Genomic DNA, 27,631 nt, shown 5'->3' with positions numbered 1-27,631 from the left:
CTGTAAATTAAACAGGAAGAATCTGGGGTAAAAAAAAAATCATTATATATATATATATATATATATATATATATATATATACACTCAACAAAAATATAAATGCAACACCTTTGTTTCTGCTCTGATTTTTCATGAGATGGACTTAAAGATCTAAAATTCATTCCAGATACACAATATTACCATTTCTCTCAAACATTGTTCACAAATCAGTCTAAATGTGTGATAGTGGGCACTTCTGCTTTGCTGAGATAATCCATCCCACCTCACAGGTGTGCCACATCAAGATGCTGATCTGACATCATAGTGCACAGGTGTACCTTATACTGCCCACAATAAAAGGCCACCCTGGAATGTGCAGTTTTTTGCTTTATTGGGGGTCTGGGGACTCCGTCCGGATTTTGTGTGACCACCATTTGCCTCATGCAGTGCAGCACATCTTCTTCGCATAGAGTTTATCAGATTGTCAATTGTGGCCTGTGGAATGTTGGTCCACTCCTCTTCAATGGCTGTGCGAAGTTGTTGGATATTAATGGGAACTGGTACATGCTGTCGTATACGCCGGTCAAGCACATGCTCAACGGGTGACATGTCCAGTGAGTATGCTGGCCATGCAACAACTGGGACATTTTCAGCTTCCAAGAACTGTGTACAGATCCTTGCAACATGGGGCCGTGCATTATCTTGCTGAAACATGAGGTGATGTTTATGAATGTATGGCACAACAATGGGCCTTAGGATCTCATCACGGTATCTCTGTGCATTCAAAATGCCATCAATAAAATGTACCTGTGTTCATCGTCCATAACAGATGCCTGCCCATACCATAACCCCACCACCACCATGGGCCACTCGATCCACAACATTGACATCAGCAAAGCGCTCACCCACACGACGCCACACACGCTGTCTGCCATCTGTCCTGAACAATGTAAACCGAGATTCATCCGTGAAGAGAACACCTCTCCAACGTGCCAGACGCCATCGAATGTGAGCATTTGCCCACTTAAGTCTGTTACGGCGACGAGCTGGAGTCAGGTCAAGACCCCGATGAGGACGACGAGCATGCAGTTGAGCTTCCCTGAGACGGTTTCTGACAGTTTGTGCAGAAATTGTTTGGTTATGCAAACCAATTGTTTCAGCAGCTGTCTGAGTGGCTGGTCTCAGACGATCTTGGAGGTGAACCTGCTGGATGTGGAGGTCCTGGGCTGGTGTGGTTACACGTGGTCTGCGGTTGTGAGGCCGGTTGGATGTACTGCCATATTCTCTGAAACGCTTTGGAGACGGCTTATGGTGGAGAAATGAACATTCAATGCATGAGCAACAAATCTGGTTGACATTCCTGCTGTCAGCATGCCAATTTCACTACTCATGATGTCAGATCAGCATCTTGATGTGGCACACCTGTGAGGTGGGATGGATTATCTCAGCAAAGCAGAAGTGCTCACTATCACACATTTAGACTGATTTGTAAACAATGTTTGAGAGAAATTGTATTATTGTGTATCTGGAATGAATTTTAGATCTTTAAGTCCATCTCATGAAAAATCGGAGCAGAAACAAAGGTGTTGCGTTTATATTTTTGTTGAGTGTATATATATATATATATATATATATATATATATATATATATATATATATATACATATAATGAGAACATGGATCCATTATGCCTTGTTATCACTGTGCAGGCTGGTGGTGGTGGTGTAATGGTGTGGCGGATGTTTTCTTGGCACACCTTAGGCCCTTATTGCCAATTGGGCATTGTTTAAATGCCACAGGCTACCTGAGCATTGTTTCTGACCATGTCCACCCCTTTATGACCACCATGTGCCCATCCTCTGATGGCTACTTCCAGCAGGATAATGCACTCTGTCATAAAGCTTAAATCATTTCAAATTGGTTTCTTGAACATGACAATGAGTTCACTGTACTAAAATGGCCCCCACAGTCACTAGATCTCAACCCAATAGAGCATCTTTGGAATGTGGTGGAACGGGAGCTTTGCGCGCTGGATGTGCATCCCACAAATCTCCATCAACTGCAAGATTCTATCCTATCAATATGGGCCAACATTTCTAAAGAATGCTTTCAGCACCTTGTTGAATCAATGCCACATAGAATTAAGGCAGTTCTGAAGGCAAAAGGGGGTCAATACATAGTATTATGCAAAAGTTTGGGCACCCCTTGATAAATAACAGATTTTGGTGATTTTTTTATGAAAAAGATGTTAACACAGTCTCTCTTGGAAATGGAAAAAATAAACAATATTTTCAACAAATATTGATGCATAGTTTCATGCATACTTTTTATGTCATGAATTCAACAAAAATAAAAAAAATTATTGTGGTACTGTGCAAAAGTTTGGGCACCCTACATAATCAGTACTTAGTAACACCTCCTTTGGCAGATATCACAGCTTGCGAATGCTTTTTATAGCCAGCAAGAAGTCTTTCAGTTCTTGTACTTGGGATTTTTTCCCATTCTTTCTTGCAAAAGTCTTCTAGTTCTGTAATATTCCTTGGTCGTCTTGCATGCACAGCTCTTTTAAGATCTACCCACAAATTTCCAATGATGTTTAAATCAGGGGAGTGAGATGGCCATTCCAAAACCTTCCGCTTGCGTCTCTTGAGGTATTCCATAGTGGATTTTGAGGTATGTTTAGGATCATTGTCCTGTTGTAGAAGCCATCCTCTTTTAAGCTTCAGCATTTTACAGAAGGTGTGTTGTTTGCTTTCAGAATTTGCTTGTATTTACTGAAATTCATTCTTCCCTCCACCCATGCAATGTTTTCTGTGCCACTATCTGCAGCATGATAGATCCATCCCCATGACTAATAGTTGGCAAGGTGTTCTTTTCATGAAATGCTGCTCCTTTTTTTCTCCAGACATGCCCTTGCTGATTGTGGACAACATTGCGGTCTATTTTACCTTCATCTTACTACATCTTACATCTACTTAGAGGAATCCATGGTTGTTGAGTGTCTGAAAAAAGAATCTGAGACTCTCTAACTCTTAGGGTGCCCAACATTTGCACAGTGCCATAAAAATGTTTTTTTTTTTTTTTCATGGCATAAGAAGTAACTATTCAACAATGTTTGCTGGAAATATTGTGCATTTGTTCCATTTTCAAGAGAGAGTGTGTTACCATCTTTTTAATAACATGAAACAAGATTTAACCCTCCTCTCTCATAAAATTAAAACAGCTAAGCTTTAGGTGGTATGTTTCTGGAGATCCATCAGAATGTGGCTGCGGGTGTGCATGCACTAAGCAGGGGGAGAGTTAAAGTTACCATGGCAACTGTGCTAAACCATGCCCCCTCCACTCACACACCCTCAGTAAAGACACAGACTGGGTTTAGACTCATGTCTTAGGAGCTGATCTTAGGATTGAGTTGTTTTTGCTCAAAAAATCCTGTGTGCTTCTACATTTACCCCGTACTTCACAATTTCTCCAAGAATTGTCTCTGGTTTTAATTTACTATACTACACTGATAAAGTACTTTAATAACAGAAAAAAAGATAAAGCTTTATTGTTTAGCTAAGACCAAGATTATCACAGAGTGAGATTTTTTGTTATTCTGTAGATCTGATTGGTTCAGTAATGTAATAATTACATTTCTCTTGAACGGTGCATCTCATTTCTAACAGAAAAACTGAAACCTGAACTCACATTGGACTTTAAAGGAGCTTCACTGACGGGAAATCCAGTGACTCTATATTGTACACTGAAGCTGCAGCCTGCTGGGTGGAAGTTTTACTGGATTAAAGACACACAGAGTAATGAGACTGAGACTGAAACATTTCACTACTTTATCAGATCAGTTAGTGTCTCTGATGAAGGTCAGTACAGGTGCAGAGCTGGAAGAGGAAACCCAGTCTACTACACACACTACAGTGATGCACTCTGGGTAAATGTTACTGGTAAGTAAGAGACTGCACTGAAGAGAATATATTGTTTTGTAGTAATACACAGTAACTTATATTATATATACATACATTACAAAGAATAAATAATCATACCCAGAATCATGTGAATCAGTGAATGAAGAGTAAAGAAAAGAAAATTCCTCCAAATTTGAGGTTACTGTAGTTTAGGCCTCCTGTCTGAACTGAAAAAAATTCATCTTCTGCTATACGATTGGTTACAAGAATTTAGTCTCATTTATGTTTGCTTTAATCCTATGTATAAAAATGATTGATTGATTGATTAGTTGATTGATGTGTGTCGGTCTGTTCTGACTAACGTGTTTACATAATGCAGCTTTTATCTGATTAGACTATCATTGTTCTCATTGGATAAAATGGTGCAAAATTAACTCACTTAATTACTATAATTGCTTATACGTATCTATTCAATTCAATTTCAATTTTATTTTATTGGTATAGCGCTTTTAACAATTTACATCATCACAAAGCAGCTTTACACAATCAAAGAAATTAAGTTTGTATGAAATGTGAATGTGTATGAATCAAAATTATATGATTGTCCCTGATGAGCAAGCCTAGGACGACGGCGACAGTGACAAGGAAAAACTCCCTGAGATGGTAATAGGAAAAAACCTTGAGAGGAACCAGACTCAACAGGGAACCCATCCTCATCTGGGTGAAAACAGATAGCAGGGATTGATGTGCATAATAATATGCGAGACTAGAAGTTCAGTATAAGAGGAGATGTGTAAGATTAAAGCCCAGTTTGTTCCTGGAGGCTCAGGTAGACTGTGAGAAATTCCAGTCCTGAACTATTGAGCGACTGAAGTCACAGGTCCTCAGAGAACAGCTGTCTGCATCAGTCGAGGACAGGACCACCTTCATGGAAGACTGGAACCAACCCCAGTCACCACACGCATCCCAGGCAGACCACACGGGGCATCCATGTGATGAGATCTCCAACCAGAAGCAGGACTCCAGGATGAGTTAGAGAGGTCCAGGGGCAGAGGGTCCAGCGGGCAGAGGGGGTCTGGATCACTGGCAGCTCAGGAGCGACATGTACTGTATAGCTCGACAGAGAGATAGGTAGAGGAACAAGGAGAGATGGAGAGAAAGAGAGGATAGAGCAGGAAAGGAGAGAGCAAAAGAGATGGGGAAATAACAGTTAGGTATGGTCACAGTCGAACAATGTATAAGGTGAATGTATATTTAGTGCAGAGTGCAAGCAGAGACTCCGGCAGGACTAACTATGACAGCATACCTAAAAAGGGAGAGCCAGAAGGAAACACAGACATGAGGGCTCCCTGATCACCTCACCGTCAACAAACCTGAGTGATCAATGAGAGAGGGGAAGACAGCATCTAAACATACCAGTTCACCTAATACTCTACGTCCATGAGTCCCCCAGATCTGCTCCTTTACCTAAGGCAAATCTTATAAAAATTCTTGGCTAAATAAATAGGTTTTTAGCATGGACTTAAACACTGAGACTGTGTCTGAGTCCCGAACACTATTTGGAAGACTATTCCATAACTTTGGGGCTTTCTAAGAAAAAGCTCTGCCCCCTGCTGTAGTTTTAATAATATGCGGTACTGACAAGCAGCCTGCATCCTTTGATTGAAGTAGGCGTGGCAGATTGTAAGACACTAGCAGTTCGCTCAGATACTGCAGCGCGAGACCATTTAATGCTTTATACGTCAAGAGTAGTATTTTAAAATCGATGAGAAATTTCACAGGAAGCCAATGCAATGTGGATAAGATAGGGGTGATGTGCTCTTATCTTCTGGTTCGAGTGTGGACTCTTGCTGCTGCATTCTGGACTAATTGAAGCTTGTTTAAGCACCTTGTTGAACAACCAGACAGTAAGGCGTTACAATAATCCAACCTAGACGTGATAAAAGCATGAACTAGTTTTTCTGCATCATTTGGTGACAATATATTTCTTATCTTGGCAATATTTCTGAGGTGAAAGAATGCTATCCTGGTAATATTATTTACATGTGCTTCAAATGAAAGGCTTGAATCTATAATCACACCGAGGTCTTTTACTGTTGCACTTGATGGAACAGAAAGGCCATTTAAAATCACAGTGTGATCAAAAAGCTTACTTCTAGCTGCTTGTGGTCCTATGACTAGAATTTCTGTCTTATCAGGATTAAGCAGAGGGAAATTAATTAACATCCAATCTCTCATGTCCTGCACACATTGCTCAACTTTAGTAAGCTGGTTTTTCTCATCTGGTTTTGCTGAAACGTATACTTGTGTGTCATCAGCATAACAATGAAAACTAATACCATGTTTATGAATTATGTTGCCTAGAGGGAGCATGTAAAGGGAAAAAAGCAGTGGGCCTAAAACAGAACCCTGTGGAACACCAAACTCAACTTGAGAACATGAGGAATGGTCACCATCTAAATCTACAAACTGATAACGATCAGTCAAATAGGATCTGAGCCATAAGAGGGCCGTTCCCTTAATTCCTACTACATTTTCTGTGAAGGCGAATACTATACACAATCCTGATCAGAGGCCACTAGGAGGTCATTTACTACTTTAACGAGTGCTGTCTCTGTGCTGTGATGAGGCCTAAATCCTGACTGATACAGTTCATGTATGCTATTCCTATGTAGATATGACATAGCTGCTGTGATACTACCTTTTCCAGAATTTTAGAGATAAAGGGGAGGTTTGATATCAGCCTGTAATTGGAAAGCTGACAGGGGTCAAGGTCAGGTTTTTTGATTAGTGGTTTAATAACTGCTAATTTAAGGGATTTAGGAACATACCCAGTGAACAGTTAATTACTTTTAACAGGGGTTCTGTTATTGCTGGAACTATCTGCTTGAAAAAAAAATGTGTCGGTATAGGATCTAATTCACAGGTTGACTATTTTGAAGAGGAGATGAGTGAAATTAGTTCACCCGCTTTAAGGGGAGTAAAGTTTTCTAGGTTCTGATGTGATGTGATTCATTTATCCTCTGTATCACTTAAATTGTCTGGTTTTAAAGCCTGAATTTTTTGCCTAATATTTATGATTTTGTTATTGAAAAAGTTTATGAAATCCTCACTACTGTATGTTGTTGTTGTGGAGATTTCTGCAGTGGTCTTGTTTTTAGTTAATTTAGCTATGGTATTAAATAAAAATCTAGGATTATTTTTGTTATTTTTTATAAGAGTGGAGAGATACATTGACCTAGCAGCACTGAGAGCTCTTCTATAGTTCAGGATGCTCTCCTTCCATGCTATTTGGAAAACTAACAATTTAGTTTGACGCCATTTGCGTTCTAATTTCCGAGCGGTTTGTTTTAGAGTGCGTGTGTGATCGTTATACCAAGGAGCGAGTTTCTTATCTCTAATCATTTTTCTTTTAACTGGAGCTACATTATCTAAGCTATAACGAAGTGTTGACTCTAGATATTCAGTCGCTTGATCGAGTTCTGTGGAATCAAATGGCGATCCAATCAAAGTTGATAACTCTGGAAGATTATCGATAAAGCTCTGTGTGGTATTTGATGTGAATGTACGTTTAAGGCGGTAGCGCGGTGCTGTGCGTACATTAGTACTATGAGATACTTTAATCGAGACAAGACAGTGATCTGATATAACTTCAGACTGTGGAATTGTAATTATGTTTCTTATACCTAATCCGAAGGATAATATTAAGTCCAAAGTGTGACCTGCTTTATGAGTGGGTCCTACTACACACTGATTTACTTCCACTGAGTCTAGTATGGACATAAATGCTGTTCTCAGAAGGTCTTCTGGATTCTCAAAATGAATATTAAAATCTCCAGCAATCAGCTTTCACGTATCTCATATGCCCTGTGTATAGTTTACTCTATTTAATCTATTTAATCTACTACAATTTTTTCCTTTATTTTTTAACTTAAATAAATTATAATATAATTTTGCCATAAATGCAAATATAATAACATTAATATATTTATTAACAGATGAATCTCCTCCAGTGTCTCTGATCATCAGTCCCAGCAGAACTCAACACTTTACTGCTGACTCTCTCTCACTGAGCTGTGAGGACCAGAGAGACTCTACTGGATGGACAGTGAGAGGATACACACACAGTGAGGCACTGTACAATTGTTCATCAGTTTCAGGATCTACATGTAACATCAGCTCCCTCTCTACATCACACACTGGAGTTTACTGGTGTCAGTCTGAATCTGGAGGACGCAGTAATTCTCTCAACATCACAGTGCACAGTGAGTCTTCATGTAGTGTGTTACTGCTGAAGGAAAAGGAAAATGTTTTAATCGCAGAATATTCACAACTCTGTTTGAAACTGAACAGATGCTCAGGTTTTAATTCTTAACTAATACTTAAAAAATGTATTTTCACCTGCATTTATTTTTGTCATTAACTTTTTATTTGATATTTACTCTTTGTTCCTGTAACAGGAATGATTCTTTGTTGTACATGTTGTCTTTCTCTTTCCTACAGATGGTGATGTGATCCTGGAGAGTCCTGTCCATCCTGTAACTGAGGGAAATCCTCTGACATTACGCTGTTTATATCGCAACACGACAATCTCAGACTCTGGTGCTGATTTCTATAAAGATGATTCAGTTCTCCAGAAGCAGACTACAGGAGAGATGACCATCAGTAGTGTCTCAAAGTCAGATGAAGGTTTCTACCACTGTACACACCCAGATAGAGGAGAGTCACCGAAAAGCTGGGTTTCAGTCAGAGGTGAGGAAACCACACCTTCTTACCTGAATTAGATTTGTAACAATTTCACTATTGCAGTGTTTAAATGGATATGTGGTTTCTATTCTTTCCCTAGTTTCAGCTTTTGGATTTTCTGGTGTAATTATAGGACTGAGTTTGCTCTTAATGCTTGCCACCTTAATGATCTTACTGATCCTCCTGCTGTGCTACAAGAAGAAAAAAGGTGTGATGATCAACTCTCCCTGACCATACAACAATATGTCACTAATAGACATTTATTCTTTATATTACATATAAATAAAATGCTTATATTTGGCAATGTTTTAACTTGTATTACTGCCTTTCTCTGTTAAGAAGGTGTAGAATATCAGACTTCGTCTGCAGTAAATCAGGACACCTGTCAGCCTAAAGGTCAGTCAGCAATAACTGTAAACCTAAATTATTTTAAGTTTATTTAAATTATTTTAAAACTATATAATAACCATGAACTTAACTTCTTAACTAAAGTTAAAGTTCTTTCTTAAAAGTTTTTTTTTTTCATGTTTAAAAGATGGTGATAATGTCTATGAAAATCTTGATATCAGGAAAGGTACAGTCTATATACATTTTTGTCACTAAATATGAGAAAGATTGGCAACTTAACAATACAAGACCTTTTGTACCAATTCTCATTCTTTTCTAAATGATTCTGCAGCTGGAGCCAATAATATGATCCACTCACTCACACATTCATCCTAGAGAAAAGGAACACAATGGTAAGAATATTATGGAAACAAGTTTAAATATTTTGTTTTAGTTGTTTTGGGTTTTGGTATAAATTAATTTATGCCTGAAATTAGAAACAGTGTGGTATATTGCCAAACTTAAATTAACATTTTCTTAAAAACTCTATGAAGGTTACAATATACAGGGCAAACCAAACTAAAACATAAAAACAACAAGAAAAAAAAAACAAGAACTTTTATCAAATAGTTTTTCATTATCATGTTAAAATCAATGAATGAATTCAGAAATAAACAAACAAGTAAGTAAACAAACAAATAAATAAGGTTTTCTCAGTTTACTCTGCCAGTGGAGTACTTTAAACTGCATTTCATAATAATTGCTAAATATTTTTTTTTATAAGCAGTAAAATAAAATTCTTGATGATTATCTTCCTGAATTTTCAACAAATTTGAGAAAGTTTTAATCCTAAACATTGTTTTCAAACACTTTAATGAACACAATCCAAGCTGGTTAGTCCAGTTGTGATAGAAAAGTGTGCATACTGCTATCTAAATTATTCTCAGGGATAGCAAAGAATTCCTGATGTCAGAATGAGCCTAGGGTTCCCTCTTTCTTACTATATTACACAATTGACAATTAAATGTTCTAAATATAGGATTTCTTGTTTTTTTACAAGCCACTACTCATAACCAAACTCATACTGGCCAAATCCCAGTGAAAATCATTAGTTAACCTTTCCCTCTAAAGTCTTTTTTTTATTTCCAAAAGATGGAGATAATGTCTACGAAAATATTGATATCAGGACCAAAGGTACAGTTCATATACGTTTTTGTGGATAAATATGAGATATGAGTGTGATTTGGCAGCATCACATTACAAGAGCTTTTTTACTGACTATTTTATTCTCTTCTAAATGATTCTGTAGCTGGAACCAATAATATGATCCACCTACAAGTTGGCACAAGAGAAAAGAAACACAATGGTAATACCGTTATAAAAATACTGTAAGAAACTAGTTTTTTGTTGTTGTTGTTTTTAATTGTTTTAATTTCTTTTGTTTTTAATCATTTATGGTAATTAATTTCTGCAAGACATGAGAAACCTGTGATATATAAAATATATTATCAAACTGAAATTAACATTTATTTCAAAAACACCATGAAGGTTACACTGTAGAGTACACAGAGGAAAACAAACCAAAGCAAAACAACAAGTAAAAAAAAAGTATTACAAAATACTTCATCATATATAAATGAATAAATGAATGAATGAACAAACAGATAAACAAAACATTTTTTTTCTAAATTTACTTTAATTATAAATTAAAGCCTGCCTAAAGTGCAGATGATAGAGTGGAGTACTTCAAACTGCATTTCATAATAATGCCTGATGGGCCATTATTATGGACTGATTATTCTTTTGTAATAAGTTAAATAAAAGTCTTGATTATATTCTTGACCTTTCAACAAAATTTCCTAAACATTGATTTATATATTTTTCTTTTAAAGCGCTTTAATGAACACTATCTAAGCTGGTTACAGATAGATAAATGTGCATTTTTTTTCACTGTAAAACCACTAAACCACCTGCTGACTAAGTTATTTTCAGGAATAGCAGAGAAATGCTGGTGTCAAAAATGAGGCCAAGTGTTCCCTTTTTCTTACTATATCAACTAATAATTGAAATGTCTAAATATAGGATTTTTGTATATTCATTTCCTATATTTTTAAATATAGGAAGTTCCTGCATGTTAAGAGTTTTGTTTAATATAGTTATAGTAAGTAGTTATAGATAAGTATAAGTAAGTATAACTATAGTAGCTTATTAAGTACAGAATATTCTAGTTATTAAGACAAGATAGACTAAAGTAAAAAGTCTGTTCATCTGTGTTGTTTAAATACACTGAATTACTAAAGGTAGATGGTTCTTGGCCACATAAAATTAAAAATAAAAATGTCTATTAGACTCTACAAGATAGCCAACACTCGATTTTAAGATTTTTTTTTTATTATGCAGTAAACTAGATGTAACCTGGTTATAAATATTATATTAATAAAAAGCAGCCATATTAGGGTGAAAAGTAGCTCAGAACTATATATATATTGTAACAGGGTCGACACTATGTGCACCGATGGCAGCATGAAGCACGGACACTAGGCGAGGTCTTACGGGAAAAGGGTCATTTAATTAGGAAAAATGGGGAAGGAAAGGGTTAAAGGAGGGAGGATGGAAAGAAAGGGAATGAAAGAAGAAGCAAGTGCCATGCTGGCATGTGGGGACACAGCTGATGATAGGTGGCAGTGGGCGAAGTTGCAGAACGGAGCACGCGAAGGCAGCACTCCTGCACGTTCTTTCAAGACGATGCTTCTCCCGCTGTCGCTGGCCGGCCTGGTTCCTCCCAGCTCTCTGTGGGTGTGGCATCAGGCGGGAGTCCTTACTGACGTCTGTCGGCTGGGCAGCTTTCCCGGCTGGGATCGGGAGCCTTAACGCAATCCTCCTTCATATATATATATATATATATATATATATATAAAATAAATACCTCTTAATTACACTACTGTAATTTTTATTTTTTAAATAAAATTGATTGTTAAAAAATATTTATTTGATGTTTAATGTATTAGAGACGCCATAATAATAATGCAGAAGATTTGCTTTGCTCAAAAATGACCTAAAAGACCTAAAATGTTCGGCGTAATATAATGTGCACAGACAGCTTAAAGACTAATACAGAGTTTTTACATCAGTGAATCATAAGGTAGTGCTGGGGAGTGGGATTGTATGGCAGCTAGTGAAATTTATTATTGTTTTTTTTTTTTTTATTGTAAAAACATTGCTGGACAGAGCATCTGCGTTTCCGTGCTGCGTGCCGGTTCTGTGCTGTATTGAAAAGGAAAAATCTTGTAGAGACAGAAACCACCGTGTAATATGAGCATTTGTCTCCTTAGCCCTTGCCATCCATTGTAGAGGAGCGTGATCCGCGATCAAAGTGAAGTGTCTGCCCGTTAGATAATACTTCAGCTCTTCTATTACCCATTTTATGGCTAGGGCTTCTCGTTCGATAGTAGCATATCTATCTTCTGCAGTGAGAGTTTTCTACTCACATATATGATTTGGTGTTCTTCACCTCCGAAGTCTTGTGATAGGACGCCTTCAAGTCCAGTCTCTGAAGCGTCGGTGTGTACCAGGAAGGGGCGTTCGAAATCAGGGTTCCGGAGGACGGGAGAGCTGGTGAGGTGGGTTTTCAGCTGCCCCGGGCAATGCTGTAACCCAGGTAGCGTGCTTCCTTGAGCCCCAAGTGGCACTTCTTTGGATTTGCTGTCAGTCCTGCTTTCCGCAGCTCTTCGAGCACCTTCCTCAGATGATACAGATCGCATAATCCACTATTACCAGGTATTCATGTCCCTTTGACGACTTGGGTAGTGGGCCTACGATATCCATGCCAATGCGCTTGAAGGGCACGTCGATTATGGGTAGTGGTATCAGTGGGGCGGGTGCCGATTCTCGCGGCACCGTTTTCTGGTACTCAGGGCACCGCTGGTAGAAATTCCTGACTTCCGCTTCCAATCCCGGCCAGTAAAAACGGTCACGGATTTTCTCTACCGTGTTTCTTGTCCCGAGGTATCCTCCCAGGGGATGCGAGTGAGCGAGGTGCATGACCGCTTCTGTTTTTCCTTGTGGTACTACAAGGAGATCGCATGACTCACCTCGCCTTTCCATGCAGTAATACAGCAGGCCGTTTTTGATCAGAAAACCCGTCGTGTTTCTGTTTTGATCTCCCGCCTCGACTATCCCTTCGACCTCCATTATCTGGGTCCAGCAGTTTCTTAGCTGGGGGTTTTCCCGCTGTAGCTGTGCAAAGTTACCCCCTCTCTGCACCTGCTGCAACAAAGTGAAAGAGAGGTCCAATGGGTTTTTTGTCTCACCTTCTGCCTCCGCGTCCGCGCCGTCATCCGCTGGTTGGGGAGAATCTGGTCTCTGACGGCTTTTTCTTTGCGGAATGTGCTTCTTTTTTTCCCCGTGTTTCCTCAAACTCAGCCTAGGGTAATCTCGACCTAGAATTAGAGGCACAGGTAAATTAGGCATGACGCCGGCCTTTTTTTCATATTTCCCCTGCTCATCCTCGACGGTAAAAAGCGACGATTGGGACAATCGAGGGACGGATTAGCGAAACCGCGCTTCCCGTGTCGATAAGCGCTGTAAGTGGGGCTCCGCCTATTTTAACCCAGTGCGTAGGTGCTGACATGTTGCTTCCCATGTGGCTGTCAACCCAGATTCCATGGGATAAGGCGGCTCTGCTTAGGTCCGGTTCAGTAGGCATGGGCTCGTCTTGTGGCATATCCGCGCGATGTAGCGGCGGAGGAGGTTCGCGGCAATGAGGTGGCAGGTAGCGGGGTGGACTTCTAACTGGAAAGCTTTTTTTCTTCCGGCGTTATCGAGAGTATCGCCAGGCCACATTCTAACGCCTCTGTCATATCTTGTAAGGAGGCTAGACCCCGCATTCCTACAGCTTTTCTTTCCTCTGTCTGAAGGGGGAGAGGAAACAGGCGTTACTAGAGACATCGGTTGTATCTTACTCACCGAGCGCTCCAGTCGCGAGCCTTTTATAGTGTGCGAGGGTAGATAATCATCAGCGACCAGCCGTTGTGGTTTTCCGTTTGAGTGAGAAGTGATAGCGCTTTGTAGAGTGCTGGCTTTAATCCCGCCGTCACAATTGCATTTTATGGTAAAACACATGAAGGTAAGATGAGCTAAAAGTGTGTACAGAATCTCTCCTGACAACAGTATTGCTTATGGAAACTGAAATAATCACACTACAGTTACACTACATTTAGTAATATGGGAGATGCTGTTAAAGAGACTTATGACGTATGCAATGTTCCCAATATCACTTTACTTACAATAAATCATTTTAATGAAATGACATAAAAAGGCATGGTTGATGAAATGGTAGATAGTTTGGGATGAGTTTGGGATGAGCTAATCAACCGCTAGTTTTACAGCAAACTTTAAATCAATTTAAACAATTTAAAATCTGACTGCTTTTAAAATTTGCATCAAATATTTACTGTATTAAATACAGTAATTATTGGGGTGCATCTAGAAAAGATAATACCTAAGGAATTTTGAAGATACTGAAATCTGGAAAACCTGGAAGTATATTGCTGAACTGTCAACTTTGTGGAAGAAATGTGGTCTGATGAGTTTAGGAGCAAGAACCAATGATGCATGGTGACAACTGTACAAGCCTGTGAGGGCAGTATTATAATCTGGGATTGCTGCATTTGGTCAGGTCCAGGGTCAGAAACATTCTGCGCCAATGGAACAAAGCTAGCTGATGGCCTGAATGAACTGAATGATCAGGCTATCATGTTGTAACAGGTTCAACCCTTTTTGAACAGGCAGCACCACAAACATGTAACATCGCCCAGCTTGCATGCAACTCTCCAACAATCCACCGCGCGACTCGTTGCTTTGTTCTTATAATGTGGAGAAAGCCTGAGGTCTGTTAATGCTTATTATTGCCTGGCAGCCCCACCTCCTTTGCGCACCTTCAGAAGGGTGGGGGGGGAGGTTGCATACGGAGTGAGTGAGGAGCGATAACAGATTTGGGCGCATGTCCATCACAGGCGCATGCTGAGACACACATCTATGGAATATTTCTTTTCTGATGGCAGAAACATATTCCAAAATGCAAATTGTGAAAGAAAAAGAGCATTGCATGTTGTATTTAAACCTTACGGTGATTGAATGAAATCTTACGGTGATTGAATAGTGTGTGTCTTCTTTTTATGGCCAGGCAGTGTACCTATTTGACAACAGATTAAAATTTAGCCTAAAATTGTCTTTTAAAAGGAGAGAGAGAAAGAGAGAGAGAGAAAGAGAAAACACAATATGATTTTATGATTTTTTTATGAATTTTTTGTTGCGATTTTAATTATGTATGACTACTGTTTTTGATTTCTGTCATGAATGTAAGGGTCCTCCACTAGAGGTCACTGTTTTTATTTTGTAGTTTTTGTTGGCCGACTCAGTTTCCCAGCAGGCACCTCGGTCAGGTGATGCAGTGCACACCTGAACCGAGGTAGCCATCAATCAATCTATAAATAGCTGTTTAGACTGGGAAACTGGGTCGAGCATTTTTGGGAATACCACTGTCAGTTATGTGGGCATTTTGGTTTGTTTTTTGTTATCTGTTTAATTTGTACTTTGATTTTAGTTGTGTTGACTTGGGCTCTCTTAGTGGCAATGTCTCTGTGTATGTTTTGTGTGTCTGTGTTTGTGGAGCTGATTCAGTCCTGTCCTCCTGTGTTCGTGTGGTTAGCTAGAGCAGGTAAGCAGTTAGGTGTATGTGTGGCTAGGAGCATGATTAGCTAAATGCTATGTTGAGTTTATAGTACAGTTACAGTACTAGCATGCTTCTAGCCATAGCCCCTCTGTGTCTCTAGCTATCCTGTGTTTCCACCCCCTCCTAGTTGCCCAGTGAGCCTAGCCTTTGAGTGTCCCCTAGCCTAGCCTTTGAGTGTCCCCTAGCCTAGCCTTTGAGTGTCCCCTAGCCTAGCCTTTGAGTGTCCCCTAGCCTAGCCTTTGAGTGTCCCCTAGCCTAGCCACTGGGTATCCCTTGTCCTGTGTTTCCTCTCCCCCTATTGTCCCAGTGCGCCTAGTTTTAGAGTGCTGTCCCTCCTGGCTGGGGAGTAACGACTAGCTTGTGAGTGCCGCCTCGCTTAGTCTTGGAGGGCTGCCTCGCCTAGCCACTGGGTATCCTTTGTCTGTGTTTCTGTGCCCCTATTCCCTAGTGTGTTTAAGCTATTAGGTAAGTGTAGCTTAGTGCATGTTGGGGCTAAAGACATGCTTGGCTAGGTGTATGTGTAGCTAACTGCCATGGTTAAGCAATGCTTAGCCATGTTTAGCTAAAAGCCATGCCTAGCTGATTGCCATGTCTTTAGCCCTCGTCCTGTCCCTCTCTTGGTCTCTCGTCTCGTCTTTACGTGTCTCCCGTCCTCTCTAGTGTCTCCCATCCTCTCTAGTGTCTCCCGTCCTCTCTAGTGTCTCCCGTCCTCTCTAATGTCCAGTTTCAGCTCCACGCCTCGTTTGTGTCTTGTTACGTTTGTCCCCCTGCCTGTGTCTCACCACAGGACGTGTTTTGTGTCTCCTCCTGCCTGTGTCTCGCCACAGGACGTGTTTTGTGTCTCCTCCTGCCTGTGTCTCGCCACAGGGCGTGTTTCGTGTAACCCCCTGCCTGTGTCTCGCCACAGGACGTGTTTTGTGTTTCCTCCTGCCTGTGTCTCGTCACAGGACGTGTGTTTGTTCCCCTGTCTGTGTCTTGCCAGAGAGCCCCTGTTAGCACAAAGTTAAGTATGGTTTAAGTTTGTTTGTTCCTTTGTTTGTATCTTTATTTATACTTTGTGCTTATTTGTTATTAAAAGACTCTTTTTTGGTTACACCACCCCTCTGCCTCTATGCCTGTTCCTTCCGCCCACGGCGTTCAACACCTGCCACAACACCCCGTTCATGACAATGAACTTACTTACTCGGGATGACCAGAAGACTTAGTGATTAGCGGTTAGCCCTTTGTAGCGTGGATGGTAAACCCAAACGCGGAAGCAAGCGAGTAGGTAGGATAACCACGCGAATTAGTCTAAGGACTCTCACAGAAGGAGAGCAAGGGGAAAAAAAATTAAAATTTAACCCGCGTCCTATAAACACACACTCGAATCAGAAAGTAAACCCAAAAAAGTGTGTACTCACTAAATGGTGGATGAACAGTCCAAACCGACATGAGCAAACTCATTGACTGAGTGAAGCGCCATCTTGTCTCCTTTTATGCTTCCTGTTTTGCGACCGTACTACTTCCAGGTCCTGGTGCCGGTTGCGGAGCGGGTGTGTGTGACAGTACCCCCCTGTCCAGGACCGACTCCCGACGTCTGGGGTGGAGGATACCCGACGACGGTAGTCCCTGATAAGCTCGGGGTCGAGGATAAACCGGGCCAGAATCCAAGATCGCTCTTCGGGACCGTAGCCTTCCCAGTCTACCAGGTACTGGGTGCCTCGGCCCCTAGGTCACGAATCGAGGATCCGACATACAGTGTAAGCAGGGCCACTGTCAATGATTCGGGGAGGAGGAGCAGGGGGGGAGGGTGGAACCATAGGAGAAGTGGTGAAGGGTTTCGGCTGAGATGTGTGGAAAACCGGATGAATTCGGAGCGCCGCAGGCAGCTGGAGCTGGTAGATGACAGGGTTGATTTTTTTGTGGACAGCCATACTTTGTCACCTACGTTATACATTCATCCCGGTGGGTGTCGACGGCGATGTTGGGTGGTGTAGCAGTTGTTAGCTCGTCGGATGGGTTGATTGGCTTGTATCCACAGCCGCCGACACCTGCGAACCAACTGTTGGGCCGACGATACATCAACCTCCGGTTCTTGATGCTCGACCATCGAAGGCTGGAAACTGTGGCATACCTCAAATGGGCTGAGATTTGTGGCAGATGACACATGAAGGTTATGAGATAACTCAGCCCATAGGAGATAGCAGGCCCAGGAGCGCTAACGATCGGCGACAAAACATCTTAGATAGCGCTCCAGTTGTTGGTTGGTCCACTCCTTCTGAGTAGGCCCGGTGAGGAGGGAGAAAAACTCACCGGGCCCTCTTCTGGGCATTTTTCCAGGCGGAGAGGGCAGATTGCTCGGTGGTGTGCCGCTGACTCACAGTAGGTGCACAGCCCCTCTCGGAAGCGGTGTTCACGCTCGGCCACGGTTAGGGATACGCGTCCTAATTGCATGGGTTTGCTGGAAGTGGCGGAGGTCGATGATCGTGAAGTGGTGAAGGCAAAGGTGGGTGCTGGCGGGAGGGTTCTTGGCGCTGGCTTCGGACGAGAGAGAAGATGCTGGTCGATCCGGAGGGCGAGCTGGATTAATTCCTCAAGCGTGGCGGGAAGCTCTCGCCCGGCTAACTCATCTTTGATCCTACAAGCCAGTCCCTCGTAGTAGGTCGTCCGGAGAGCAGCATCTCCCCAGGTGGTCTGCACGGCGAGAGTGCGGAAATCAGCAGTATAGCGACTCATGGACGATCCTCCCTGCCGCAGGTGGTACAGCTTGGTGTCGGTCTCCACCTCGCCCGCAAGATGTTCAAAAGTTAATTTCAGCTGATGAGTGAACTCATTATATGAATGGGCGATGTCTAAATCAGAACGAAGGACTGCCGTGGCCCACTCTGCTGCCTGCCCTGATAGCAACGAAACGAGCAGTGCAATGCGCAATAAATCAGTGGAGTATTTGGTGGAACTAAACTCGAACACCAGCCACGTCAGCGACAGCCTCACAGATGGCCGCATTCTCCTGCTGAAGCTCCGCCACCTCACGGCTCTCCAGTTAGCTTGTCGATTAACTAGGTTCACCACATCGCAAAGGTGCGAGTGATCCGCTGGGTTTACCGCTCGTAGGTCAGTCATTCTGTCATGAACTAACCCGGGATGACCAGAAGACTTAGCGATTAGCGGTTAGCCCTTTTTAGCGTGGATGGTAAACCCAAACGCGGAAGCAAGCGAGTAGGCAGGATACCCACGCAAATTAGTCTAAGGACTTTCACAGAAGGGGAGCAAGAGAAAAACACAAATTTAACCCGCATCCTATAAACACACACTCGAATTAGAAAGTAAACCCAAGAAAGTGAGTAGTCACGAAATGGTGGACGAACAGTCTGAATCGACATGGGCGAACTCATTGACTGAGCGATGTGAAGTGCCATCTTGTCTCCTTTTATGCTTCTTGTTTTGCGACTGACTTCCGGGTCCTAGTGCCGGTCACGAAGCGGGGGTGTGTGACAATTTCACTTATTCCTTTAGACCATTTGATTATCTGTCAGAAATTCATGCTATACTGAATGTGTTAGTAACTGCTCTGAAACATTCAGTAAGTAAAACAAAAATGTTTGTAGCTGTGAAAGTTTAAGGTGTTAAAAGAACAGTGTGTTTTAACTTAGCAAATACTAAATCAGTGACTATTGCCCACTAGGAAATAACAGTGAGCTGACACTGTGTACTCAAGCAGCCCTGAAGCAGAACACAGATAAAGCTTAAGATGAGCTAAAAGCATATATAGTGGAACCTTGGATTATGAACATGATTAGTTCCATAAGCAGGCTCGTATTTCAAAACACTCGGAAATCAAAGTAAGTTTTCCCAAGAAATAATGGAAACTCAAATTATTTGTTCCACAGCCCCAAAAATACATAAAAAAAATTAACACAAAATATTAAGTAAAAATTAAATAAATTAACCTGCACTTCACCTTTAAAAAAAGTAAAAAAAAAAGTAAAAATAAATCCCGACAGAAGTGTATCCGTTAACGTGCGCAGGCGCTGTGTGTGTGTGTGTGTTTGTGTATGTGTGTGAAGCTTAAGTAAGAGAATAGGAAGAATCAGCCCCTCCCCCTCTTATTCTCCTCTCTTATTTAAGTTTCACACACACACATAGTAAACAGTACATGTGTGCACGGATGTTGATTATTCCAGTGAGAGACGAGCACTAAGACCCAGCAGGGGAGACAATTACCCACACAATTCCGCAGCGCAAGAGAAAGAAAAAGCATTGACTCAGTTGTGATCATGTGGCGCTCGGTGTCAAAACAAGAAGCGCATAAGTGATACATAATGCTTGGTACTCGTAAACCAAGACTTGCTCGTTTTTCAAGTCAAAATGTATTAAAAATCTTAGCTCGTCTTGCAGAACATTTGCAAACTGCGTTACTCGCAATCAAAGGTTGCACTGTACTCAGTCTCCCCAGACAACAGGGTTGCTTTGTAGAACAGTACTCCATTTAGAACTACTCTCAGTAATATGGGGGATGTTCTTACAGAGACTTTAAAATATGCAAGCAGATAAAGGCACTGTAATACAAATCACCCAGAGAATCGGCATGGATTAATAGACTGTATTTCAGAGCTGTAACATAAATACCACAAAGCCACCTGTGTTAAAATATTACTAGTATTTGAACAATCTTCTACTATTATTACCATGTTTCCATTTGTTTAACTCATGATTGTGTATATTGTTGGACATTATAACAGCATTCAAGTTAAGCCAAAATGTCTCTGAGGATCTTTAGTGGCTGGTTGCGGAACAATTTAGACTACTTTAATTTGATTATGGTCGAAATTACTATCTTATTTTCAAACACAGATTTAAAATGTATTTAGTGGGCTGGATTTCAGCTCATAAAGGTAATACGCATTTATCAACATTTGTACATGATTGCAAGAGAAATCAGTTTTAAACATTTTTAGTTTACTTTAGCCAACATAACTATTTAAACACAACTCTACAAAATCTTTGATAACTGATACCTAATATATATATATATATATATATATATATATATATATATATATATATACATATAATTGATAACTAAATGATTTTAAAATGTCCTTTATGTCTAGGTCTGTGAAGAAATTCTAAAGCCTCCAAACAGGAAATGGTGAAACAGCCGAAGAACATTGTGATTACATATATTACAGAGCATGTTGCATGTTTTTGGAAAACTTGATTTTTGCTTAATTCAGATTTAGGCATTCACTGGAGTTAACACAGATGTCAATTGCAATAAATAAATAAAGAAATAAATACTTTTAAAAATTACCTTAAACATTGCCTTCAACATTTACTTTATTACATTTATTCAAGTAATTATTATTATTATTATTATTATTATTATTATTATTATTATTATTATTGTGTGCTTACTTACCAATGCTATTTACCTACTATTGGTTTGAAAAGAAAGCAAAAGTCCAGCATTGGATTTACCATACAGTTTTTACCACTTTTAACAATCATCTTAAGTCACTGACTGATATTGTGTCTATTCTTAGATATTATTCAAAATGTTTTAGTTATTATTATATAATACTATTATATTAGAATATTATACTATTATATAATTCTGTCTTTTTTAATTATTAAAGAAACAACCAAAACAATGTAATTTTATAATTTTAAGTAATACAAATTAATTTATACAAATAAATATATATGTCCCTTTAACCATAGCAAAATCTTAAGGTATATTTCTGATTATATTTTCAGCACAACAGCACACCCTCTTTTGCAATATTTAAGTATATACTTATTACAACATCATGAATATGAAAATCATGAATGCACCACTCTACTTGTCTGTACTATCTCTAAAGGATAATTAGACGTTGTTTTTTAGACTTGCCTTATCCATACTAACCACATGTTTACTGTAATAAACATCTACAGTTATATAATCCACATATTTTCACAAATATATAATGTGTTATATTAAAATGTTTCATGTGAACCCATGTGTTCTAACATGTCATTTACAAATTTCACTAAATAAATAAATAAATAACCACACAAAAACAAACACCTGAATTTACTGACAGTTGATGACTGGGATAAGTTTCAGCTGAGAGCAGTTTATTCGAATCAGGACACATTCACAATAAATAAAAAGTCTAATATAAATGTATATAAAATATGCTTGATGAATTAAAACAGCTGGGTTTCACCATTTTGCATGCAATTACTTGAAATGAACTAATAAACTTATGAGGAATAACTATTTTGACATAAAACCAGTGTAATACATTTTAATTAACATGATGTAGGCAATTGTAAGCAATAATGTACATAAGAGCAGACTGTTTTTAATTATTTATAATTATTATAAATATTTTATAATTATTAATGTGCCATGGGTTTTGCAGTTTGTTTTAAATAATTGATATGTACCAGAACAAATAAGAAAAAAAACTTTAAATCAGTTCAAGCACACAACATACATCTCTCTCTCTCTCTTTCTCTTTCTGTGTAAACATTATGAATAAATAATATTATTGGACATCGTCAGAATAATAAATGATATAAATAATTAAATGTCCTAATTGTTTCCCAGTCCTGCTTTAACCATATAGCTCATTACATTTCTATTTTAACCATTTCATAACAGTATAAGTTAATGAGTAAATAATAAATGTTAAGGAAGTTGAGGAAGATTTTGTGTCTATCACTTATGTATTGCACAAATCCTGACAGCTAAACCATTAGTGTGATGGAATAACAACATCCAGGCATGTGACTGGATACACTCTATTGGCTATAAAAGTAAAAAAAAAAAGTTTAAAAGTTTGAGGCAGGGTCAAAATTGGGTCAGATGCCAGACTCTAACTTGACAGCAATATGCAGCTTTGGTGGGACCCATACAATACATTTAAAATAAAAGCTCTATATCAGTTAATTACCTCACGCACACACTCATCATCTATACCACTTTGTCCTGGACTGGGTGCCAATCCATTGCAGGGAGCACGCACATTAACATGCTCATTCACGCGCTATAGGGAATTTGGGAATGCCAGTTAGCCCAATCTGCATATCTTGGCGGTAGAAGGAACCCCACCAAGCACGAGAAGAACATGAAAACGCCATGCACAGACCCGAAGCGGGAATCAAACCCCTTATCCCTGGAGGTGCAAGGCACCAGGGGTGCGTTCTTTGTACATCGCTAACTCAGTTAGCTTGATTTGATTGTCGTGGATTTGTCCTGATCTTGGATTGTTTTGTTCTTCGATGCGCTTCTCGCATTTGTTGTCATAGCAACATGTCCGTAAGCTTGAACCTGCTCGGGAGCAGGTTTATTTCATGTAAACAGGATTTAGGCTGCGCTTCTGCCGGGTTATGTTCCATGTTGAAATGGCGAAGTCACATCTGATTGTTTAAAGAGCACGACTAACGCGGACTGACTGACGTGGGAAAAGAAAAGTATCTTGCATATGTACCAATATATATATACATATATATATACACATATATATCCTCAATATATATATATTGTAGCGTTTTTACCGCTAAGCAGAACTTGGAGAGACAAGTTAGCTTCCTGGCTGCCCAATGCAAATGGCTGGGAGTACTTTATTGAGCAATATGACATTCCACAGTCACTAAACAGACATCCATCTCCACACACACACAACCTGGCCGAAGCCACTACCCCAAACACCTTTCCCCAACACGGTGAACACATCACAACCCCTCCCGCAAAGCATGATGGTCGTCTGTCAAACCCCACCCACGCCACACTGCCCCCACCCGAGCTGTGACCGTCCCCGGTCACCATGGCGAACTCAGTCCTGGAGGCGTAACGGTGGCCGGCGCTGGCGTTGTGAACGCCGGAGTCCTTCCGCGGGGGAAGGAGGGGTGCAGCCCCCCTCCCGAGGCGGACCGGCCTCCACAGAGTTCAATGTTTCACTGGCGTTGGGCCGATAGGGAGCGAGACGGTCTCGGTGGAGCACGACCACTCGCGACCGCCCCGTCAACCGCACCCGGTAGACTACATCGGAGAGCTGGGCAATGACCGTGCAGGGGCCCACCCAGTGAGACATGAGCTTAGGCGAAAGCCCCCTTTTTCTTCCAGGGGAATACACCCACACCTGCTCCCCAGCAGCAAAGTCTCGCCCCTGGCTGTGAGTGTCATACACGCGGCGCTGTTTAACACCGGCGTCCGCCAAGTGTCTACGTGCCAACTCGTGGACACGGAACAGTTTGTCTTTCAGTACAAAAAAATAATCCAACCCCGGCTTCGTGGGTAAATCCACTTGTGGGGGGGACCCGAACACAAGGTCCACGGGCGTGCGCAACTCGCGACCGAACATTAACGCAGCTGGCGTCAGCTGTGAGGACTCCTGCACTGCTGTGCGATAAGCCCAAAGCACGAGAGGCAAATGTTCGTCCCAATCCTTTTGACGGTCGCTGGTAAGCACGGCGAGTTGGGTGGTGAGCGTGCGATTGAAGCGTTCCACGAGGCCGTCACTCTGCGGATGAAGGGGCGTGGTGCGGGTCTTTTTCACCCCGAGGCGCTCGCACACTGCCGCAAACACCTCCGCCTCGAAGTTACGCCCCTGATCGCTGTGCAACTGCTCCGGGGCGCCGAATCGGCAGAACACCTCATCCACCAGCACTCGAGCCGTGGTGGAAGCGCTCTGGTCAGGGACAGCAAACGCCTCCGGCCACTTGGTGAAATAATCCATGGCCACCAGCACATACCGGTTCCCGCGATCGGAGATAGGAAACGGCCCAAGAATGTCCACGCCCATACGCTCCATGGGTGCCCCCACCCGAAAGTCTTGCAGGGTGCCCGCGAGCGCTGGGTAGGTCCCTTCTTTGCCGTGCAGATGTCGCATCTGTGCACAAAGAGTTCACTATCCGTGTGGCAGCCCGGCCAGTAGAAGCGAGCGCGCAACCGCCGCAGCGTTTTAGTGACTCCGAAGTGTCCCGCACCCGCATGCCCGTGTACCATTCCCAACACTCGTGACCGCAGATTCCGCGGCACCAGCAGCTGAAAAGATTCGCCAGCACCGCACGGTCGTTCCCAGTGACGGTAGAGTAAACCTCCCCGCAACACTAGTCGGTTGAACTGCGAGTGGAGAGCTTTTTCCTCGGGCCCCAGGTGAGCAACCGCGGCATAATCCGGTCTCCGGCCCGCGTTAACCCACCCCAGCACCCGCTGCAGCGCCGGATCCTTCTCCTGCTCGGCAGTTAGCTGATCACAGTCCATCTGTGGCACAGGCGAAACGGCTACAGGCGATGGTTTACGTGACGCAATAACTCGGCTGCACACCGGATCGGACGGCTGATTACCGACGGGGGCTCCGGAGGACTGCGCAGGGAGAACATTCGGCTTCACGGGGGTCAGAGAGTGTTCGATGTCGCGATCACCCACGCGCTCCTCCACCCGCTCGCAGTGCCGACAACGCTCTTTGCTGCACGGCCGGCGGGATAAAGCATCGGCGTTGGCATGCAGTTTTCCCGCTCGGTGCTGAACGGTAAAATGGTAGTCCTGCAACCGCTCGAGCCATCGCGCTAACTGCCCCTCGGGCTCTTTAAAACTAAGCAGCCACATCAGCGAAGCGTGATCGGTCCGCAGCAGGAAGGATTGCCCATATAAATACGGCCTAAAATGTTTAAGGGCCGCGACGACCGCTAGCAGCTCGCGCCGGGTGACACAGTAGTTCCTCTCCGGTCCTGACAACGCACGGCTGAAGTAAGCTATAGCATGCTCTTTACCCTCGGAAACCTGAGACAGGACGGCCCCCAGCCCTACATCGCTTGCGTCCGTGTCGAGGATAAACATACGAGATGTATCAGGATATCCGAGAACGGGCGACGTGACCAAAGCTTTCCGTAACCGAGTAAAAGCACGTGCGTGCTCCCTGTCCCAGCGAAACGGCTGATTCTTTCTTGTGAGCCCGTGCAGCGGACTGGCGATCGTGGCAAAATCCTTCACAAACCGGCGATAGTAAGAGGCTAACCCGAGGAAGGTGCGCAGTTGTGACACATTTAGCGGTTCAGGCCAATTCTGCACTGCCGCAATTTTGGCTGGATCGGTGGCAATACCTCTAGCACTAATTACGTGTCCTAGAAAACCCGTCTCCCGCTGCAACAGCTGGCACTTTTTGGGGTTGAGACGCAAATTCGCCCGCCGGATAGCCGAAAATACTTCACGCAAGTTAGCTAGCGCGACCTCAAACTCCTTGCCGTGCACCAATAAATCGTCCAGGTAAACGACGCAACGGTTGCGAGGAATATCCGTCAACACTTTCTCCATCAACCGTTCGAACGTCGCTGGCGCGTTACAGAGGCCGAACGGCATGCGCCGAAATTGCCATAGCCCCTGGCCGATCGAGAACGCGGTTTTTGGTCGTGCTTCCGGGGCGAGCTCTACTTGCCAATACCCGCTACGCAAATCCAACGAGCTAAACCACGCCGAGCCCGCAACGTGCTCCAGCGCGTCATCTATCCGCGGTAACGGATAAGAATCTTTACGCGTTACCTCGTTTAACCGCCGGTAGTTCACACAAAACCGCCACGACTCGTCCTTTTTACGCACGAGCACAACGGGTGAAGACCACGGTCCGGACGCTGGCTCTATGACGCCCGAGTCGGCCATCTCGCGCAGCTTCTGCTCGGCGATAGCTCGTTTAGCTAATGGGAGGCGTCTCGGATGTAGCCGAACAGGCGCTGCGTTACCCGTATCAATCATGTGCTGCACCAGATTGGTATGTGTGCACTTGCGCTCATCTACTGCGAAAATATTCGCGAACTCGTGCAAAAGGGACTTCACGGTGTCGGCCTGTGACTGGCTAAGCCCTACACTGCTACACTGCATTAGCTCGGCCATTATCCTAGCTCGGTCGGCTACCGGATGTTTACATGGCGCGTCCACCGGAAGTTCCGCCCCCCTGGTGCGTGCTTCTAACCCGTCCGGCAGCATACAACCGCGCTCGCCTTGATCTAATACTCCCCAGCGCAGCAGCGAAACCGTAGAGCCAGTGTCCACGAGCGCCCGTAGCGAAACACCGTCCAGGCCACAGTTCACGTAGACACCCGCGCGATTTCCTACGCGTCCTGACCGAAAGTTGAACCCGGCCGTTGGGGAAGCAAAGACGGCTGTAGGAGGCGGCTTCTCCTCGGCTAGTTTTAACGGCTGCTGGAGTACGTTGTCCTCAGGCCTGATAGCGTCGCAGCGGTAATCCGTCAGTCCCTGGCCTCAGCGTGGTCGCGGAATCTCGGAGGCTGAGTCGAGGCCTAGCCGCGACGGGTAGCCCTGTCCTCGGCTAGGTTCACCTACCGAGCGGCCCCGAGCCACGGGAAAACGCTCGGCTCTTTCGCCGTGGTGGTCTGCCATGATGGGCTCTGCGTGCTCGGCTTCGCGCAGCGCCTCAAACAGGGAAGCCGGTGCCGCCAACCGGATGTGCTCGCGAAGCCGCGACGGCCGAATTCCCCGCAGGAACGCACGCCGTGCTAGCTCTTCCTGCTGGACGGGCTCGAATTCCGGGTAGCCCCGGTGTGCGAGAGATCTCAGGTCCATGGCGAACGCCCCTAGTGGCTCGGAGGCGCTCCGCACGCGGGTTGCCAGCTCCTCGCACGCGGCCTCGTTACGGTCATTCGCGCCGAACCGGAAGTGTAGCGACTCCCGCAACTTCGCCCAGTCCTTCCGCTCATCCGGCCGGAGGTCTTCCAACACCCGGAGAGCTTCGCCCTCCAGCGAGAGGGCCACCCGGACGGCTGTTTCCGCTGGGGACCAGCCAGCGAAGTCAGCGGCTAGCTCCACCTGGGAGGTGAATGCGTGGGGCTCGACAGCGCCGTTGTAGGATGGCAGGTGCAGCCTCGCCGGCTGACGGCGCACGGAGCTGTAGCTTGCTCTGGGGTGCGCTCTAAGCCGTTACTCTCCATCCCACTTCTGACACTAAATGTAGCGTTT

At 43.1% G+C, this 27,631-nt stretch overlaps 1 protein-coding gene and 1 pseudogene across 1 annotated transcript in view; one reads left to right on the top strand and one right to left on the bottom strand.

Moving 5' to 3' along the window:
* Positions 1 to 22,228, top strand: part of LOC128520578 (titin-like) — a 200,846-nt gene extending 178,618 nt beyond the window's left edge. The window contains exons 14-21 of the mRNA XM_053494878.1: positions 3,648 to 3,920; positions 7,880 to 8,146; positions 8,385 to 8,633; positions 8,728 to 8,835; positions 8,967 to 9,023; positions 9,163 to 9,201; positions 9,307 to 9,367; positions 20,781 to 22,228. Coding sequence (XP_053350853.1) covers positions 3,648 to 3,920; positions 7,880 to 8,146; positions 8,385 to 8,633; positions 8,728 to 8,835; positions 8,967 to 9,023; positions 9,163 to 9,201; positions 9,307 to 9,350 — 1,037 coding nt within the window. The 3' untranslated portion in view covers positions 9,351 to 9,367; positions 20,781 to 22,228. The remainder of the gene's footprint in view (positions 1 to 3,647; positions 3,921 to 7,879; positions 8,147 to 8,384; positions 8,634 to 8,727; positions 8,836 to 8,966; positions 9,024 to 9,162; positions 9,202 to 9,306; positions 9,368 to 20,780) is intronic.
* Positions 22,229 to 23,852: 1,624 nt separating this feature from the next.
* LOC128520568 (uncharacterized) lies at positions 23,853 to 26,317 on the bottom strand (annotated as a pseudogene).
* Positions 26,318 to 27,631: the final 1,314 nt, after the last annotated feature.

The sequence above is a fragment of the Clarias gariepinus genome, chromosome 1, assembly GCF_024256425.1.
Source record: "Clarias gariepinus isolate MV-2021 ecotype Netherlands chromosome 1, CGAR_prim_01v2, whole genome shotgun sequence".
NCBI classification, from domain to species: domain Eukaryota; kingdom Metazoa; phylum Chordata; class Actinopteri; order Siluriformes; family Clariidae; genus Clarias; species Clarias gariepinus.
Note: the sequence above shows the minus strand (reverse complement) of the source record. Positions and strands in the feature narration are given on the sequence as shown.